This window comes from Xenopus laevis, chromosome 9_10S (genome assembly GCF_017654675.1).
Source record: "Xenopus laevis strain J_2021 chromosome 9_10S, Xenopus_laevis_v10.1, whole genome shotgun sequence".
Lineage (NCBI taxonomy): Eukaryota > Metazoa > Chordata > Amphibia > Anura > Pipidae > Xenopus > Xenopus laevis.
This window is the reverse complement of record NC_054388.1, coordinates 39,096,875-39,114,446: the sequence shown is the minus strand read 5'-3', so window position 1 is coordinate 39,114,446 and position 17,572 is coordinate 39,096,875. Positions and strand designations below refer to the sequence as shown.

Below are 17,572 nucleotides of genomic sequence, written 5' to 3'. Positions count from 1 at the left end.
CAGACTATAGAATTACTTATCCGATGCAGGGCCGGAACTAGGGGTAGGCAGAAGAGGCACCTACCTAGGGCGCAACAAAAGGGGGGTGCTGGGCAGGTACTTATCTTCTGCCTACCCCTAGTCCAGGTTTGCTGCTTTCCCCTCCCTCTCAATAACCCTCCAGCGCTCTCCCCTCCACCTTCTTCACATCCCTCTCCCCTCCGGCTTTTTCCCCTCCCCTCCAGCGATCTCCCCCCTCTCCCTTCCAGAGCTCTCCCCTCCCTCTCCCCTCCCCTCTGGCAATCTCCCCTGCCCTCCACTCCGTCGATCTGCGCATGTGTGTGCACGGAGATGACCGCGAACACGTGAGCACGGAGGGGAGTGCAGTGGCCGGCCATTTTTTCCCCTCCCTTCCGGAACTCTCCCCTCCATTTTTCCCCCTCCCTCTCCCTCTCCCCTCCCCTCCCCTCTGGCAATCTCCCCTGCCCTCCAGGTGTGCTCACAGAGGGAAGCACGCGCACATGAGCACGGAGCGGAGCGTGGTGGCCGGCCTAGGGTGCCTGTTCGGCTTGGCCCGGCACTGATCCGACGTGATGCCTGCATTTTTGCCTAGCACGTTGGATTGCGGCGGAGCCATCCGTGGACACCTGTGCACACTAATATGACTAAATTCTCGATACTCCAAGTTAAAAGGCTAAACCTGGGCTATTCTGCCTTTTATCGTGGTGTTTGGGGGAAGTAGGCGTTGTTATAGTGCATGGGTGGTGCAGTTCAGTCCTTGAACAATGCCGATGTTGCAAAGCCTCCAGACATCTCAGGAAGCAGAGCTCTTGTCAGTCCCTTCTGGATGAATGACTATACCAGGGGTGCCCAAAAGGTAAATTGGGAGCTACCAGTTGAACTTTAGCTGGTGATCAGTAGATCTTAAGACAGTGTCAACAAACAGCTCATGTTTCATGCTTTTCATTCAGATATTTATTGTGACCTAAGAAATAGTTGTTTAATATATAGTGAATAAAGTACCCCCTCTTGTAAAATATAAGGATATTATAAGTTACCGAGGAGTTTCATGACCATATAAAAACACGAGGCCGAAGGCCGAGTGTTTTTATATTGGTCATGGAACTCCGAGGTAACTTCTAATATCCTCATATTTTGCAACTGGGGGTACTTTATTTATTATAATACACAAGTTTCAATGAGTCATGTGACAGAAATGACATCAGAACTCACCGTTTATAACTGATGACATCAGAACTCACCATTTATAAGGATATAATTTACAGGATATTCATGGCTTTTGTGTATTATAACAATATAAATGCCAGGTAACTCCTCCTTATATATAATTATTTTCTGCAGTGACCTTACTGGCATGTTTGCAGTTGATGTGTTTATTGTCCATTTTTTTTGCAGTTTTCTTGTACATGTGCTCATAATGCATTTCTGCAGTGATAACTGCCAATTTTGGGTAATTATGGCTAAAGAATGCAACAAGTCATAGTGCACTTTTTTTCCCAGGCTTTGTTTTCACCTTAGATCCCAAACTTGATTGAGACAACCATGCCCATCCATGTACAAAGCTGGGGAAGGGGGCAGTCGTGTTAAAACTCCAGTATTTTCCCTGGTTCCTCTTTGACATGCATTGTAAATCCCTCTAAATATCTATCTATATATGTAATTACAGCAATAACTCACAAGCTTTGTGTCTATATTTATGTGTTTGCACATAAAAGAGGGTGTGGGATTCCTGGTGTAGGGGAGATTCTGACTAGCTGATTGGCAGCCTCTGAGCTATTTTCATAACCTGTTCTATCTTTAAAACTCTGATAACCTTCATACTAACAGTATCAGTAGAATCCTCTGATTTATAGTGTTTTATTTATATGTAGGATTATAATGTTCCTTCCTGATTTACACACTTCCAGCAATTACATTCACAGTCACCTTAATGTCATGTTGTTCTTAGAAATGAATTGTGCTCAAGAGAGAAGTCAGTAGAACTCCAGTGATTTTTCTGGCGTGGGCACATAGCCCACATGAGTGTAATGTCCCTCTACACCAGTTGCTTCACTTTTATGCACACGCCCCAGGTGCCCCAGCAATAGGGTTGCCACCTTTATTCGCTTAGGAGTTCAGGCAGGGGGGCCGCTAGATAATGTGAAGGGTTAGATGGGAGGCCTTTTGAGAGAAGGTCTATGACACCAGGGGGGCAGGGCTATGACGTGGGTATTCAATTCAAAGTCCTCTCTGAATTTTATCTTTTGGAAATCTGGACAGCCTTTCTGAAAACCAGGCTATCTGGGTGTAAACCGGACAGATGGCAACTTTACACAGCAATGTGGAGTGGGATGTAAATATACAAATGTCAAAATTTGTTCTGCGGGTCTACCATATCTACCAGCTCCTAGAAAAGTGTCCATAACTATTGCCCGGTAGACAGAGACCAAGTACCAAGTCCACTGAGCCAGTTTGGTCAGAGACCGTATGGTATTGGGAAAGCAGCACTCCATTTTATCATTGTATCCTTCACCCTTTTTATTATCTTCCTCTTCCACATGTTACTAGTTTCCTGTATAACTCAGCCTGCAGCCTTGTGCCTTTATATGGTCACAGAACCCCTTAGTGACTTCTAATATCCTTGTAATTTACAGTAGGGGGTACATTATCCCTTATAATACATAAGTGATACTCAGAGTTCCCTGTATAACTCAGCCTGCAGCCTTGTGCCTTTATATGGTCTCACGACTCTTTAGTGACTTCTAATATCTATATAACTTACAGTAGGGGGTACATTATCCCTTATAATACACGAGTGACACTCAGAGTTCCCTGTATAACTCAGCCTGCAGCCTTGTGCCTTTATATGGCCACAGAACTCCTCAGTGGCTTCTAATATCCTTATAATTTACAGTAGGGGGTACATTATCCCTTATGATACATGAGTGATACTCAGAGTTCCCTGTATAAGTCAACCTGCAGTCATGTGCCTTTATACGGTCACAGAACCCCTCGGTGAGGCTCATTTCCCTCAGGAATTCTACATACATCCACATACTTTTGGTAAAATCCTTTAAAAAAATGTAACACTTATTTTATAGTATTAATAGTCTTTATAGTATTAAATGCCCTTGTGGCCTCTTCTGTATTAACCAACCTTCTTAGAAGTTCAGGATTATGTGAAATGAACACAAACATACAATGAAAAAAGAAAAGCTATCACAACATTACAATTTTGGTGAGTGCTGTCCTCCTCCTTTCTACAATCCAGGAGCCTTTCAGGGGTCTTCACTAGCAGAAATTCTGATTTAAAAATAGGAAATTTTTCTCTTTAAGTTACCAGGAGCTTTTCATGCCACCCCTGATAACCTGCGAGTTTCTCAACTTGCCTCATGGCAGCAGTGTCCTTGCTACAATTTCTGCATGTATCCCTGGCCAAGATTCTTTGAATGATATCAGGGAGTGATCTAATTAAGCACCATCTTCACAATACTACCTATTAAACCCTTAATGACAGAAGGAACTTGTCATGGTCATACATGACTTTTTACTTAAGGGAGAACTTATTAAAAATAGTTTTTGCATGAAAACACAACTCCCAGGCTCCCACCTCCCCAAAAAACACACATTGCCACCCATTCACCTTGTATAATGCCTATATGTTATACCAGGGGTCCCCAACTTTTTTTTACCCAAGAGCCACATTCTAATATATAGTTCCTGTGGGTGCCAAATAACGGCTGTGTTTGACAAGAGGCTCTGTTTGGCAATACACCTGGTTTTTATGCAACCAAAACTTGCCTCTAAGCCAAGAATTCAAAAATAAGCACCTGATCTGAGGCCACTGGAAGCAACATCCAAGGGGTTGGTAATATTCATGTTTTCTGTTCAATAATTCCAAGGGGCAAATTCGCCAGCGATAGCTTCACAGCCATCGCAACACTTCACCAGGCATTAATTCGCCAGGACAACACTAATTTCCTAAAATGAGAAGTTGCGTGCAGGGCGCCGAATGCTGGCGAATTTGCTCTGGTGTTACTTCGGCAAGCAAAGTGAAGTTGCCCTAGTGTTAGCTAAATTGCATACAACGGGAAGTGAAAGTTGAATGGAGGTATATGTTGCTGCAAATACATTACACTACACAAGTCCAGGGAACCTTAATAAAATAAAATTGTTATATTGCCCTACACATGTGCCCAGTGTATAGTTTATGTGCCATATGTTAGGAAATGTAGGGGGAACCCGGTTACCCAAAAAAAAATGTACAGTCTTTTGCAGCCTATCACTCAGAAAAAAAGCAAAGACGCCAGCGTTTTTTGGGACTTAGAACATTTTTCAACAAAAAAATCTTAGTGAATTTGCGGAGTTACGTCACTTTGCCAGAGCGAAAATTAGCCAGGCGTTAGAGTGCAAAGCAACTCTAGTGTCTATCTCCTTCGCTAGCGAAGTGAGGCCTGTGCCGTTAGGGAATCGGCGTAGTTACGAAATGACGCCACACAGGTGAATTTTCGCTAGCGTTAGTCACTTCACCCTTTAGGGAATCTGCCCCCAACTTGGGTAACTGTCTCCTTTTTGGTGGGGACTCTTATTCAATAATAAAGAGAGATATTCCATATACAAATGTAATACTCAGGGGCCGATTCACTAAGCGTCAAATATCGAGGGTTAATTAACCCTCGATATTCGACTAGGAATTAAAATCCTTCGACTTCGAATATCAAAGTCGAAGGATATAGCGCAGATAGTTCGATCGAACGATCGAAGGATAATTCCTTCGATCGAACGATAAAATCCTTCGATCGAACGATTCGAAGGATTTTAATCCAACGATCGAAGGAATATCCTTCCCCATAGGCTAACATTGACTTCGGTAGCTTTTAGATGGCGAACTAGGGGGTCGAAGAGACAGTACTTCGACTATCGAATGGTCGAATAGTCAAACGATTTTTACTTCGAATCCTTCGATTCGAAGTCGAAGGTCGAAGTAGCCCATTCGATGGTCAAAGTAGCCCATCCTTCACTCGAAGTTAGTGAATTGGCCCCTCATTGTTTAATTATACTAGGTAACTGTACATTAGCCTAGGGGCATATTTATTATAGTTAAAATTGGTCAAAACTGTCAAAGTTGACTAGGGAATTATCCAAACTCAATTTGAATTTGATTTCCGAGATTTATCATACTCTGGCCCTTTAAGAATTCGAATTCAACTGTTCGCCACCTAAAACCTGCTGAATTACTGTATAAGTCAATGGGAGAGGTGCAGTGACCAGTTTGGAGTTGTTTGTAGCCTTCCTGACATTCAAGTTTGTTTCAGAGAAATAGAGTTTGGTCGAATTCGATTCGAGTTTTCAAGTCGGTAAAATTCGCACGATATTCGGTTTTATTAATAAATAGTCAAATATTCGAATTTCGAGTAAAATCGAATTCATGTGAGTGAAAAAAACTCACATTAATTCGAAATTTGACCCTTGATAAATGTGCCTCCCCATAAGAAAATTGCTGTGTGATAGTGTAGTTATAGCAGAGGACTAGTGTAGATAGAATTCTATGTTCTGAAAACGTTTCTTTTGTTATAGTTCACTTTGCTTATTTCCCTACCCCTATGACAATCATAATTAATCCTTTTAATAGCCAAGCTGCATTTACATTTTGACTTGGACTAAATGCTTCACTGCTTTTTGTTTATCCTTTGCCTCAGTATACTATAACATTCTCTATACAATATTAGTTGCTGACTGTAGAATATCATGTACTGGCCTTCTGCCTGTTATTTTTAGCAACCAAAATCTATCCTTTCTGAAACATATAAAAAAAAGCGCATTTAGGAAATTTCAGTATTTTTATACATTATAGAAATGATGGCTGCTTTAAACACGAGAATGGTTTGCTTTATTAGGAATAATTTTGTCAGTGTTTATTGTTCCCAAATACTCCTGTAAATATCAGGGCACATATTAAGAAGAACCAGTTTGCTGGATGTTTAAACAAAGATTTGTGTTTTCTCTAGACCTTTCTCTCTTTATTGATGATCTGTAAATAAGAGTGTATAAGAGATGATGGCACCGCTTTATTATATACTGCTTCTGGTAAGAACACAATCAGCAATATTTGCTGAACAAATTCACGCCCTTCCTGTGCCAACCCACTCCACTTTTTGTTTCTTTATGGCGTAACAAATGAGAGGCACTCCCAAGAACCCAAGAAGTGTTCTTACTTACAATCAAAAGAACCAGATTGCCCAGTGTTGCAATTTACTAACTGTATATGGCACCGGCACATTAACCCACAGTTACTGTCACTTCTCCCTGCACATGTCATAGGCATCACACAGAATTAACTCTTTTCATGCATTTTAAATGCTTCTTTACAATTCTACATTTATCTAATATTAATTGTGAATTACAATAACCATATCAGTATTTAATTTAGCTTGAAAGCATAGGTTCATGCTGCCCAAAGGAGTGTGCAGAATGCAATTTACATTTTGCCATGCTTTATCCCCAACATGCAGATCTTTTTGTACTGAGATCAAAATGTCTAATTAAAATAAAGCTACTCCATGCTTAGTTCTTGCGAGTCAGAGATCTACCAGTATACAAACCCCTCCCTCCACCTTTTGTTGTATTTGTTCACTAAGGCCAGAATTACTTTCTGGCAGGCTGTTATTTCTCCTGCTTCATGTACTTGGCTTTTACTATTTAGTGCTGTTAGATCTACCAGGCAGCTGTTATCTTGTGTTAGGGAGATGCTATCTGGTTACCTTCCCATTGTTCTGTTGTTAGGCTGCTGGGGGGGGAGGGAGGGGGTGATATCACTCCAACTTGCAGTACAGCAGTAAAGAGTGATTGAAGTTTATCAGAGTACAAGTCACATGACTTGGGGCAGCTGGGAATTTGACAATATGTCTAGCCCCATGTCAGATTTCAAAATTGAATATAAAAAAATCTGTTTGCTCTTTTGAGAAATGGATTTCAGTGCAGAATTCTGCTAGAGCAGCACTATTAACTGATGCATTTTGAAAAAAAACACTTTTTCCCATGACAGTATCCCTTTAACCTTATCATCACGGGTGCTTATAAGGGATTGTGCAAGGAATCTATTTTAAAGGAAATTTTATGAATATACTCAGAAAGTTTCTTTGCATTTAGTATTTATTTAAATAGGTAAGTGGAAAAGATTAAAGACAGAACAAATTACATTTAAATTATATAAAAATATGAAATATGAACATCAAATACAGTAGAAAACAATAGTATGCCTTTATAGCTTGTGTACAAAAAATAAAAGGATTGAGCAGTAAATATTATGGTAGTATCCCTTTCAGTAAATGCAGAGTGCTGTACTGTGCTTTCATTTGTTCCCTTAACCTTGCACAAGAATGTACAAAGTAGTTGTGATTTGTCCATTAATAACTGAGAGGGATCAGTGTCTGAGAAAAGGTAGGTGCTGTGTTTGGCACAAAAAAAGGGGTGAGCTCAGTCATATGGATTCAAATTTTGAGGCTCATTACGATGGCATTCCACAAGGTTGGTTAAGTCATAATATAGACTTCCACGAGGCTGGCAACAGAGTGCATCCTGTAGAAGATCCCAAAGGGAAGACCAATGTTGACAATCGCCACCCACATGCTGTACCCATAGAAATGAAGTTCCAAGCGGTTGTCAAACTGGGGTCTGGCACCAAAAGCGGGCATAATCCAAAACTGAGAAGAAAAAAAAGGAAGAAACTATAATATTTCCTGGCACAAGGAAGTACTCATAGGTTTAAGAATGGTTCAAAGTTCAAGATGCCTGCAATCCCCAAATCAATACCCAAACATATACAGGCCTCCCATCTTTATATTCTGGTTGTGATGCCCTCCATCCCATTTGTCATTATCAGACGTGTTCAGGATTTTTACACCTCATTGCTAATGGTAAAATATTTTAGCTATACACATGAGCTAACATCATGGCAGCCCTTTTTTCTCACTTTATAACAAGTTTTCTATTTGTATATTTACTGGCTCACAACCTGTCTAATTTCTGAGATCCTTACTAGTGATGGGCGATTAAATTTGCCAGGCGCGAGTTCCTGGCGAATTTCATAGTTTCATCATCAGTGAATAAATTTGCGGCAAAAATTTGATGGCGAAATATTTGGGCTTCTGTCAGAATAGTCACGCGCATAAAAATTGTCATGCATAAAAATTATTTGGACTCCCATTGACGTTAATGCATTTGGACAAAATAGGCGCGCGTATAAAAATTGTCGAGGGTGTCGAAATTGACACACGTCAAAATTATTTTGATGCCTAATGACTTCAACTCGTTTCGCAAATTTTTCGCCGTTTTATGGTATATCTTTTAGCAAAGCAAAACAGGACAAATTCGCCCATCGCTAATCCTTACAGTTTTACCAGATTGAAACAAGTGGAAAATTAGAGTTGTTCGTTGTCACTTTTGAAGGTTTACTTACTATGATGTTAGAAACGAGGAGGAACAAAGAGATCTCCTTCAGAATTTTCCTTCTCCAGTCAGCTTTAGAGTTATATTCTGGGAAGCTGGTGGGAGTCCCATGTTGCTTTGTCTCTAGGTCAGATTCGTGTTTTCTATCACTGGAAGGGGAGTGGTTGCTGTGGGAGATGGTGGCTGCTGGATTGATATAGACATGGGGGGAATGACCTTTTTCCTGTAGTTCTGTAGCGTGGTGGTTATTTGTGCGGGGCTGCCGGTGCAACCCCTCAATAATGAAGGTGTTCTGTAGGGTGTGTTGCACAATCAAGAGTAAAGAATTTACCAAGATCAGAGTGTGCAACTGTTCTCCAGGTTGCAAGGCCACCATAGCCACTATGGAGAAATAGGAAATACAATATTGCCCAAGGGCAGCCCCAAGAAGCAGGACCACATCAAGAGTCCTAGTGGGGTTCTTGTGGTTGTCCATGTCCCTTTTGTCAAACCGATAGATGATAGTTCCAGCGAGTGAACCAATGGACATTAGGCTAAGGGCTGTGATATTAAAAATGTAAAACATGGTAATTGCTTGTGATTTGCTGTCTTCTGTGTCCACCTCGATCTTATAAACAATGAAGACTCCAAGACCGGCAACAAGGACCCCGATACCGCAAATAAGTCCCATAAACAGATTTCGAGTTTTGAACTTGTGGCTAGTGTGGTGGTGGTCCTCGCTCATCACTCGACCCACATTCTTCCACATTACGTAGGACATGGCTGAAGCAAAGAGGCTGTATTCGATATTAAAGGGGTACAGATAATAATAGCCATTCTGAAAGGTTTTACACATGTGGGTTTCACAATCACATCCATGTGATCCTCCACCTGCTGCTATGGAAACAAAAAACATATCACTAATGTTACTTCTGGAACACCCATTTTCACATCCCAGTGCATCAATTGCTGTTTAGAAACTTTATATCATGGTTGGGGCATGACAGATGGGAAGACTGTAGTAGTTCTCTTGCTTAAGAATGAGAAGTATTTTCATCTACAAGGTTCTCCATGCTATGGAGAGTTCTCTTTAGAGGTCTGTTTGGGTTAACAGTGACACCAGACTACACCACTGGCTTTTAGGTCACTCTAATTTAAGGATTCTTGTAAATGAATATAACACAATAGGTGGGCTATGGGACATATCAAAAAGATGGCTGTGGACACTTATTTGTTGGAGATAAAAGTGAGTTAAAATAATTTTACATCTGACTCTTTTGGACAAATACAAACTATAAAAAATTAACATGTTGTGATCTGTTAACCATTCCTTTCTAGCCCCCCCCCCGTCTTTTCCACTCTAGTTTATACATATTAAGATTTAAAATTTGGATCTGCTTCTTTGGAGGTGTGAAAGAACATGTTCAGCAGAACACTTACCTCTTACCCCAGCAGTGGCATTGAATGTATAGTTCACACCCATATTTAACTCATGTGTCTGATGCAAAGACTCATCTGTTACAGCCGCCATCCATACTGCCAGGTTAGTGCTGAGTGTTATCATGAGGCCACATCTGAAAATACAGAGTCATGGTTATCTTGGCCAATGCCATGCTTAGAACATTGTGATTTTGTTTAACAGTGGGATGTGAAAATGGTTTGGCAGGCACTTTCTAAACCTGTCAAGCTGATAAATTATAGATTTTATTGTCATAAGAAGAGACCCTAATAGACTTGCTTATTGCAAGCAAAATTGTGCTTTGACTTGATTTTGACCAGAACTCAACAATAACCATAAAGACAAAACAAGTCACTCAATCCAAAATCAAGCAAAATCATTATAAAGGTGGCCATAGACTCAAAGATCCACTCGTTTGGCGACATCGCCAAACGAGCGGATCTTTCCCCGATATGCCACTAAACAGCATGGCTATATCGGGGGCAATTCGAACGTTCGGCTGTATACGATGCGCCAAGGGGCTCCGACGGGTCGGTCGGTTAAAAATCCAACCTTCCTGATCGATATCATGGCCAGATATCGACCCGTCGGAAGCCCCCATACAGGGGCAGATAAGCTGTCAAATTGGTCCAAACGACCGATATCGGCAGCTTTATCTGCCCGTGTATGGCCACCTTAAGGGCCCGCCTTAATTTTGGAATAAATATTCTTAAAAAACATATGTTGAAACTGCTTCTCAGTCAGTGCCCCAATGAGCTCCCTGTTGTTGCAGGACCTCCTTTCTATATGGTAAATCCCCTGAATATAGAGTATTCTGCACAATGAATAAAAATGAAACACAGCACAAGCTTTAAGGTCTTATGATTATTTGTGTTTTTATTGCATAGGTACCTCAATGCACCAGCCCAATATATTGCAGCAGGTAAGTAAATTAACACTATGGGGCAAATTCACTAACCTGCGGAGTTGTGCTAGGGCAGGCTTCGCCACACTTTGCCAGGCGAAGTTTCACAAGGGCGCCGCTAATTCACTAAAATCTGAAGTTGCGCTCAGGGAGGCGAAAGGTAGCGAAGTTGCGCTAGCGTTAATTCGTCAAGGAAAGCGCAGTTACACTAGCGATGCCTAATTTGCATACGGCAGCAAGTAAAAGTTCAATGGACGTATTTGTAGCAGCAAATACATTACACTACACAAGCCTGGGAAAGCTTCATAAAATAAAATAGAGTTGTTATATTGCCCTATACATGTGGCCACTGTATAGTTCAAGTGCCAAATGTTAGGAAATGTAGGGGGGAAGGAGGGTACTCCAAAAAAATGTACAATTTTTTTCAGCCTATCACCCTTAAAAAAGGAAAAGATGCCAGCATTTTTTGGGACTTAGAAAAAATTTCAACTTTTTTTGAAGCAATCCCTATCTACTCTATTGCACTTCGCCTGGTCTGAGGTGGCGAAGGCAAGTCTGGCGCAAGAGGTAATCGTCATAGTGCAACTTCGCCTGGTGTAAGGGTGCGAAGTAGCGCTAGAGTAGGTACACTTCGCTAGCGAATTTACGCCAGCACCCATTAGTAAATCGGCGAAGTAATGAAATGACGTCACGCTGGTGAATTTGCGCTAGCGTTAGGCGCTTTGCACTTTAGTGAATTTGCCCCCAAGTTGGCTACTATTTGTTATTTTACATTTAAGTGAACATCTTTTTATATTAACCATACCTGGTGAGGTTCATGTGTAACTGTGCACAGTCCTTACAGCAGACCCAAAGAAAATAGGTCTGTGAAAAAAAATCAAGATGTATTGGCATAAGACATAGGAAAAATGGGATGGTCGCATATCACAAGGGTGAATGGTGATATTGAAGTGCATTATGGGGACATATAGTATTCACAGTACTTGAAGAAGGAGGGGGTTGGCAAGGACATTTAAAAGACTTCTAGGATGGAACTGGCGGGTGCAGTTATTAAGAGAACCTATAAAAATAGCTACAAACAGGGAAATAACTATTGGACAGACAGGTTGGAAGAACAGGGTGAGGAAGAATGTAGGCTGACCCATACTCCAAAATATAACAGAAGAAATTAAGTCATGAGAAACTGCATCTGTATGCCTTACATTGTAATTAATGTTTACCGTAAGTGACTCATTGGACCATTTTCAATTCACTGAGTAAAAGGTTTATCTTGTGAGATTCAATTTGTGATGCAATTCAATTCAATTCCGAAAAACGTAAAGGTTTATCACATGAATGCTCTATTAAAGTCTATTGAAAAAAAACTGGAACTGAATTTGTATTCAGTTCAGTGAAAAAAAGTTATCTCATGGTTTATCATATGAAAATTTACAGCCTAAATTGGATATGGGAGGGGGAGTGATTACTTTTCCCCAGTGAAGTGTGCCCTGGCAGTTCCAGATTTGGCCAGGAGATGTGTAGGTTCCATGTGCTCTGCCTCCCTTTCCTTCCACTCCAGGAGGGAGGGAATGCAGCTGGTGCATGAAAGGGCCCCAAGGGTGGTGAGTCCCTTGTTGGGCTCGGGGATACCATGACCCTGAGAAATTATGTGGAGCCCTAACTGGAGGAAATGGTCTAGACTTCGAGGCAGCAGAGAAATTTAAAGTAGCTGTCTGTTAATGGATTCCTGTGAAAGAGGCTTTGGTGCGGTGCACTTTTTGGATAAGTGTTGGGAGCTCGAACTGAAGATAAAGAAAGAGGCTTCGTGTGCTCAGCTAGGAAGCCTGAAGATCCTGTGTGTGGTCCCCTGTGTGAGGACAGGTTTTGATCATGTGCCTGCTATGTGGGAGCTACTGCCTTGTCCAAAGAGAGAGTTACTTTGGGGTAGGTAATGCTGGGAAGGTTTAAGAGCTCTTTGGGGAAGGGACTGAACTGTGACTGACTTTGTTCACCTGGAGTGGAGTGTGGGACTTGTGCCCTGGTAAAACTGTGCCAGGGTTGGACTTAACACACAGGTTCCTCATGGCAGGGGTGATATTGATAATTTTCATATTGTTATTGCTTTTTTGCCTTTCTTTATTTTCCTGTAACATTCTATTTGTTGCACATGTGTGGTTTATTTGTCCTAGTGGAATTTTCTTGAGGTTTAATTCCTCAGTGTCCACTCGTTAAAAGGGGGCCCAATAAAGGACACATTTCATGTTGCATTATGACCCCCCCAGTGTGGGAGGTGGGGAGTTAAAGTGCACTACTGCTTGGCAGCTTTTCATTGCAGGGCATTGCACAAAAAGCCTAAACTATGGGTTTCCATCCTTACCTGTATTACCACAAACACAGCCTGTATAACAGGGTGGACAATTTTGACTGGTGATTCACAATGTATCAGAGTGATTGATTTGCCAATCTTCATAACGTCCAGAACCAGTGTGCACACTCCAAAGAGCACCAGACCTCCTGCCATACACAGAACAATAAACAATATCATGGAGGAACACTATTGCACTTATCAAGTACAAGAAGAAGAGGAGTAATTGCATTTCTGTTGATAGTCTCAAGACAAGAAATGAGAGGCTCAGGGTATATTCAGTAAATAGACAGATCCAGTGCTTAAGGCCATATAGCCTAGAAAGGAAAGCTAAAATATATTTGCAGCCAACAGAATATACTCAGGACCCTGTAACCTTTAGAGAAGAAAAGTCAAAGTAAGGACCAAGAGGACTGAGGACTGAAGGATGTAACATAGTTAGTTACATAATTACATAGTTAAATCAGGTTGAAAAAAGACAGTCCATCAAGTTCAACCCCTCCAAATGAAAACCCAGCATCCATACATACACCCCTCCATAATTTCACAAAAATGATATATACCTATCTCTATACTAACTATAGAGTTTAGTATCACAATAGCCTTTGATATTATGTCTGTCCAAGAAATCATCCAAGCCACTCTTAAAGGCATTAACAGAATCAGCCACTTTCTTTAAGATTAGAAGATGAAAAGCTTCCTTTTAAGGTAAAATTTTTGAAACACTCACAACTTCTGTTATCCAGAATGTGCGGGACCTGGTTCTTTCTGGATAACAGATCTTTCCGTAATTTGGATCTTTATAGCTTAAGTCTACAAGAAAATTAACATTAAATAAACCCAACAGGTTGGTTTTGTTTCCAATAAGTATTAATTTTATCTTAGTTGGGATCAAGTACAAGGTACTGTTTTATTATTACAGAGAAAAAGGAAAGTGCTTTTAAAAATTTGGATTATTTGGATAAAAGGAAGTCTATGGGAGACGGCCTTTCCGTAATTTGGAGCTTTCTGGATAACAGGTTTCCAGATAACTGATCCTATATCTCTTAAAATGTGGAAGTAGTGTTTTGAAAGACATTTTTAAATTTGAAAGAATTTCTTTGTCTATTATAAGACAAATAGCTGATGGATACAGATGGAGGTTTTCACCTTGGTCTGGATAAACTAGGCAGTCCTATAGGTAGAATCTATTTAGGGCACAGACACCATGCAGCCTCCAGAAGAAAGAGTATTACATTTAGATTCCAGATGACAGACAGAATTGTAGGGCATAACTGTCATTTTTCAGTACAGAAAGAATATGACAATGGAAGCCCCCGATGACAGGCAAGAATGTAAGAACCAAAATGAGAGGAAATAGTTTTTCCCTTCTCACCTCTCAGCCAGATAGGCCCAGCATGTGAATCTTTCAGTTTGAGGTTATTTTTGTGCCTTGATGTCCACAGGAGGTATGAGACCATCCAGATACTACAGACCCCCATGAGGACACTGAGGAAGGATAGCACCTCCCTTTCTGCCACTGAAACATCGGTAAAAGCACCACTGCTAACCAGAGCGCACCCCAGCAGAACTATATTTATTCCCAGCAGCCCAGAGAGGAGGCGGCCTCCTTTCTTCCATATCTCCACTGGCTTGGCTGAAACTGCAGACAGCTCTCCTAAGCTAATCTTCTCAAAGATGGGATCTGGTGGAGAGACTTTAACAGCTGTAGAGGTTTCAGCAGGCGAGAGATCTTCCATGTTCAACCACTGCAGAAAGATTTGATTCCAAGAAATTGTCAGTGAGCAAAACAATAACCAGTTTACTATTTTATATTTCTGCTCTTATTCAACTGAGAATGTAACCTCATGTGTGCCTAGCATTTTCTATTTTTTAGGGTTTATTGTGGTTAACCTCTCATATCCCTACTCTGTGTGCACTCCTTTCTTAACAGTGGAATGAAGGGTAAAATGGCTATTTCATGGTGTGCAAATGTAAGATCATGTTTGGGAACGTGTACACAATTCACTCATCATTTGGTATTTGAAGGGTCACATGACCTAAGACCCAACATTTAATATTATTTGCTGTATGATCATTTTATAGTTGCACAATGCAAGATCTTTATGTCTACATCAATGGCTTGATATGAATTTTTGCACTATGAAACCACAACAACAAAACTATGATCATGGACACTTCCCACCTGTGGGTGACAGTAGCTATAGCATCTTCTGGACTTTGTAGAGGAAGGTGTACACACTTCATTATTTATATTGTTCCACTTGACAAAGGTTATTCTTGTCCAAAAATTGCTACAGTATGTGTGCCATAATGAAACAGCATCAAATCATTAAAGAAACAGCCACCTACTTCCTTCTTCCTGTCTGTTTCTTGTATGTTCTTGTATCTATTCCCTATATATAGTGATCCTTAATAATATGTGGTCACATAATACATATGTAAATAAAAATATACATACATAGATACAGTATATCTAAAATGACAGGTCTTCATTCTGTGTCCCTTGAGTTGTTGCTGACCTGCAACATCCAACATACTCATTTTTTTGGTGATACAAGAATTATGTGAGCTGATTTTTTTAAAAGGGGAAGTATAAGCTGTTAAAGCTTTTTTTTTTTTTACAAACTTCCTAATGAATGCTTTGTTCAAAATATATGCCACATGCACAAAAGTGGGTTACATTTTACTTTTAGAAAGACTAATCATACCATTAACATAGATAACAAGCCTTAAACCCCAAACTGTGTTCCTTTCAGGAAATGAGGAAGAATTCTGGATCCTTCTTGGTGGATCCTGTATGCATGTGAAGAACTAGAGGCTACAATAACAATGTCACAGACAAGAATGTGTCAACATTTTCTCATACATATTAAGATGAAAAAAACTATTCCTAATCCTCTATTTTAGAACAGCACTTAAAGAGGCTGTTCACCTTTGAGTTAACATTTATTATGATGGAAAGAGAGATATTCTGAGACAAATGACAGATATTTTTTTAATATTTTTTTTTTTTTTTTTAGTTATTTAGGTTTTTATTCAGCAACTCTCCAGTTTGAAATTTCAGAAATCTGGTTGCTAGGATCCAAGATACTGGAATATGATTAGCAGAGGGCCGGAATACAAAGATGAATAAAGATGAGTAATAAGTAGCCGTGACAATACATTTGTAGCCTTACAGAGCATTTGTTTATAGATAGGGCAATTGACTCCCATTTGAAAACTGAAAAGAGTCAGAGGAAGAAGGCAGATAATTAAAAAAAAACTACAACTATATATATAATGAAGACTAGTTGAAATGTTTCTTAGAATTGCCCATAACATACTGAAAGTTAACCTTAAGGTGAACCACCCCTTTAAAATCCATGTAGTATTTACACCTTCTACAACATGATGTAGTAAGATGTTTTGTGCGCTATATGACCAATCTACTAATAATTCTGACTGTAATGCAGTGTATGAGTATAATAAGGTGTGGGAGTAGATAACTCCTGATTATTTTGATATTTTCATTCTATTCTCGTGGCACAATGTGGATTATTAGCTATACAGAGTCTGCAGATGACTTTCTTTTTATTGTCTGGCAGACCAACACAGATTATGTAACTCTGGTGACACACTACTGGTGTAACATTTGCACTGGATTCACAAGCCCATGAGATTCAATCTGCTGCTTGCTTTTTAACAGACCTTGGCAACTTTTATTATATTACCCCTTAAAGACTAAGCCGCAGGGAGCTGCCAGGCTGTGCCATCTAATGTCCCTAAAGCGCAGCAATTTATTTATTCCAACCCGTTAGACATTATTTATAGATGATGCAATTTTTGCCTTACCTGTCTTCAAGCCTTAGTTTTATAGAGATAACTGTATGGATTTGGATAGTGCTTTTCTGAGACGTTTCCTCTCCAATCAATGGCTAATGTTAGTTTGGTTCCTGTTAACCGATTTATATATCTAAGAGGCTTTTTTGTGGTTCAGGCTGAGTATATACAATAATACAGGTTTGTGTGGCCTAGACTGGAACCCTTTGGTTATTCCAAAGATCAGAAGTTTAACATCTTTGAAAGTCTCTGCAGTCCCTTATATGAGTTTCTAATCTCAGCCTTTGTAATTTTAGACTGAGGTCTCCTTGGTTCTCCTTTCAGGTTGTGGATAGAGGTATATGAGTAAAAAGAAATCGGGAACTGTGTTAGTGTCTCTAGTATCTGGTTTGATCTGTAGATGATGGCATTTCTTGTTCTTGGTTGCAAGATGACTGCTACATCTCCAGGTTTGCAGCCACTATCTGTGAGATCTTCAAAGGTTTGGTCTTCTCTGTTCTCTGTTCTCAGGATATTGTAGAAGGATGCAATGTTCTGCTCCAGGCACTGTAAGCCAGGGAAGAGCTTCCTCTTTCTTTAGTACGCCACATTTATACTGTCCTACAGGGATTGATTTATGCTTCATGATAGCACAGCC

At 40.2% G+C, this 17,572-nt stretch overlaps 1 protein-coding gene and 1 long non-coding RNA gene across 2 annotated transcripts; one reads left to right on the top strand and one right to left on the bottom strand.

Moving 5' to 3' along the window:
- The first annotated feature begins 343 nt into the window (after positions 1 to 343).
- LOC121398975 lies at positions 344 to 15,464 on the top strand. The gene is made up of 2 exons (XR_005964668.1): positions 344 to 856; positions 14,559 to 15,464. It is a non-coding gene; the product is annotated as an uncharacterized LOC121398975 (long non-coding RNA).
- otop2.S (otopetrin 2 S homeolog) lies at positions 7,512 to 17,053 on the bottom strand. The gene is made up of 7 exons (XM_018238504.2): positions 16,948 to 17,053; positions 14,489 to 14,861; positions 13,126 to 13,262; positions 11,575 to 11,633; positions 9,847 to 9,980; positions 8,438 to 9,303; positions 7,512 to 7,682 (listed from the first exon to the last, which is right to left on the bottom strand). Exons 2-7 carry the CDS (start codon positions 14,850 to 14,852, stop codon positions 7,512 to 7,514), a joined length of 1,731 nt encoding a protein of 576 aa, XP_018093993.1. The 5' UTR covers positions 14,853 to 14,861; positions 16,948 to 17,053.
- Positions 17,054 to 17,572: the final 519 nt, after the last annotated feature.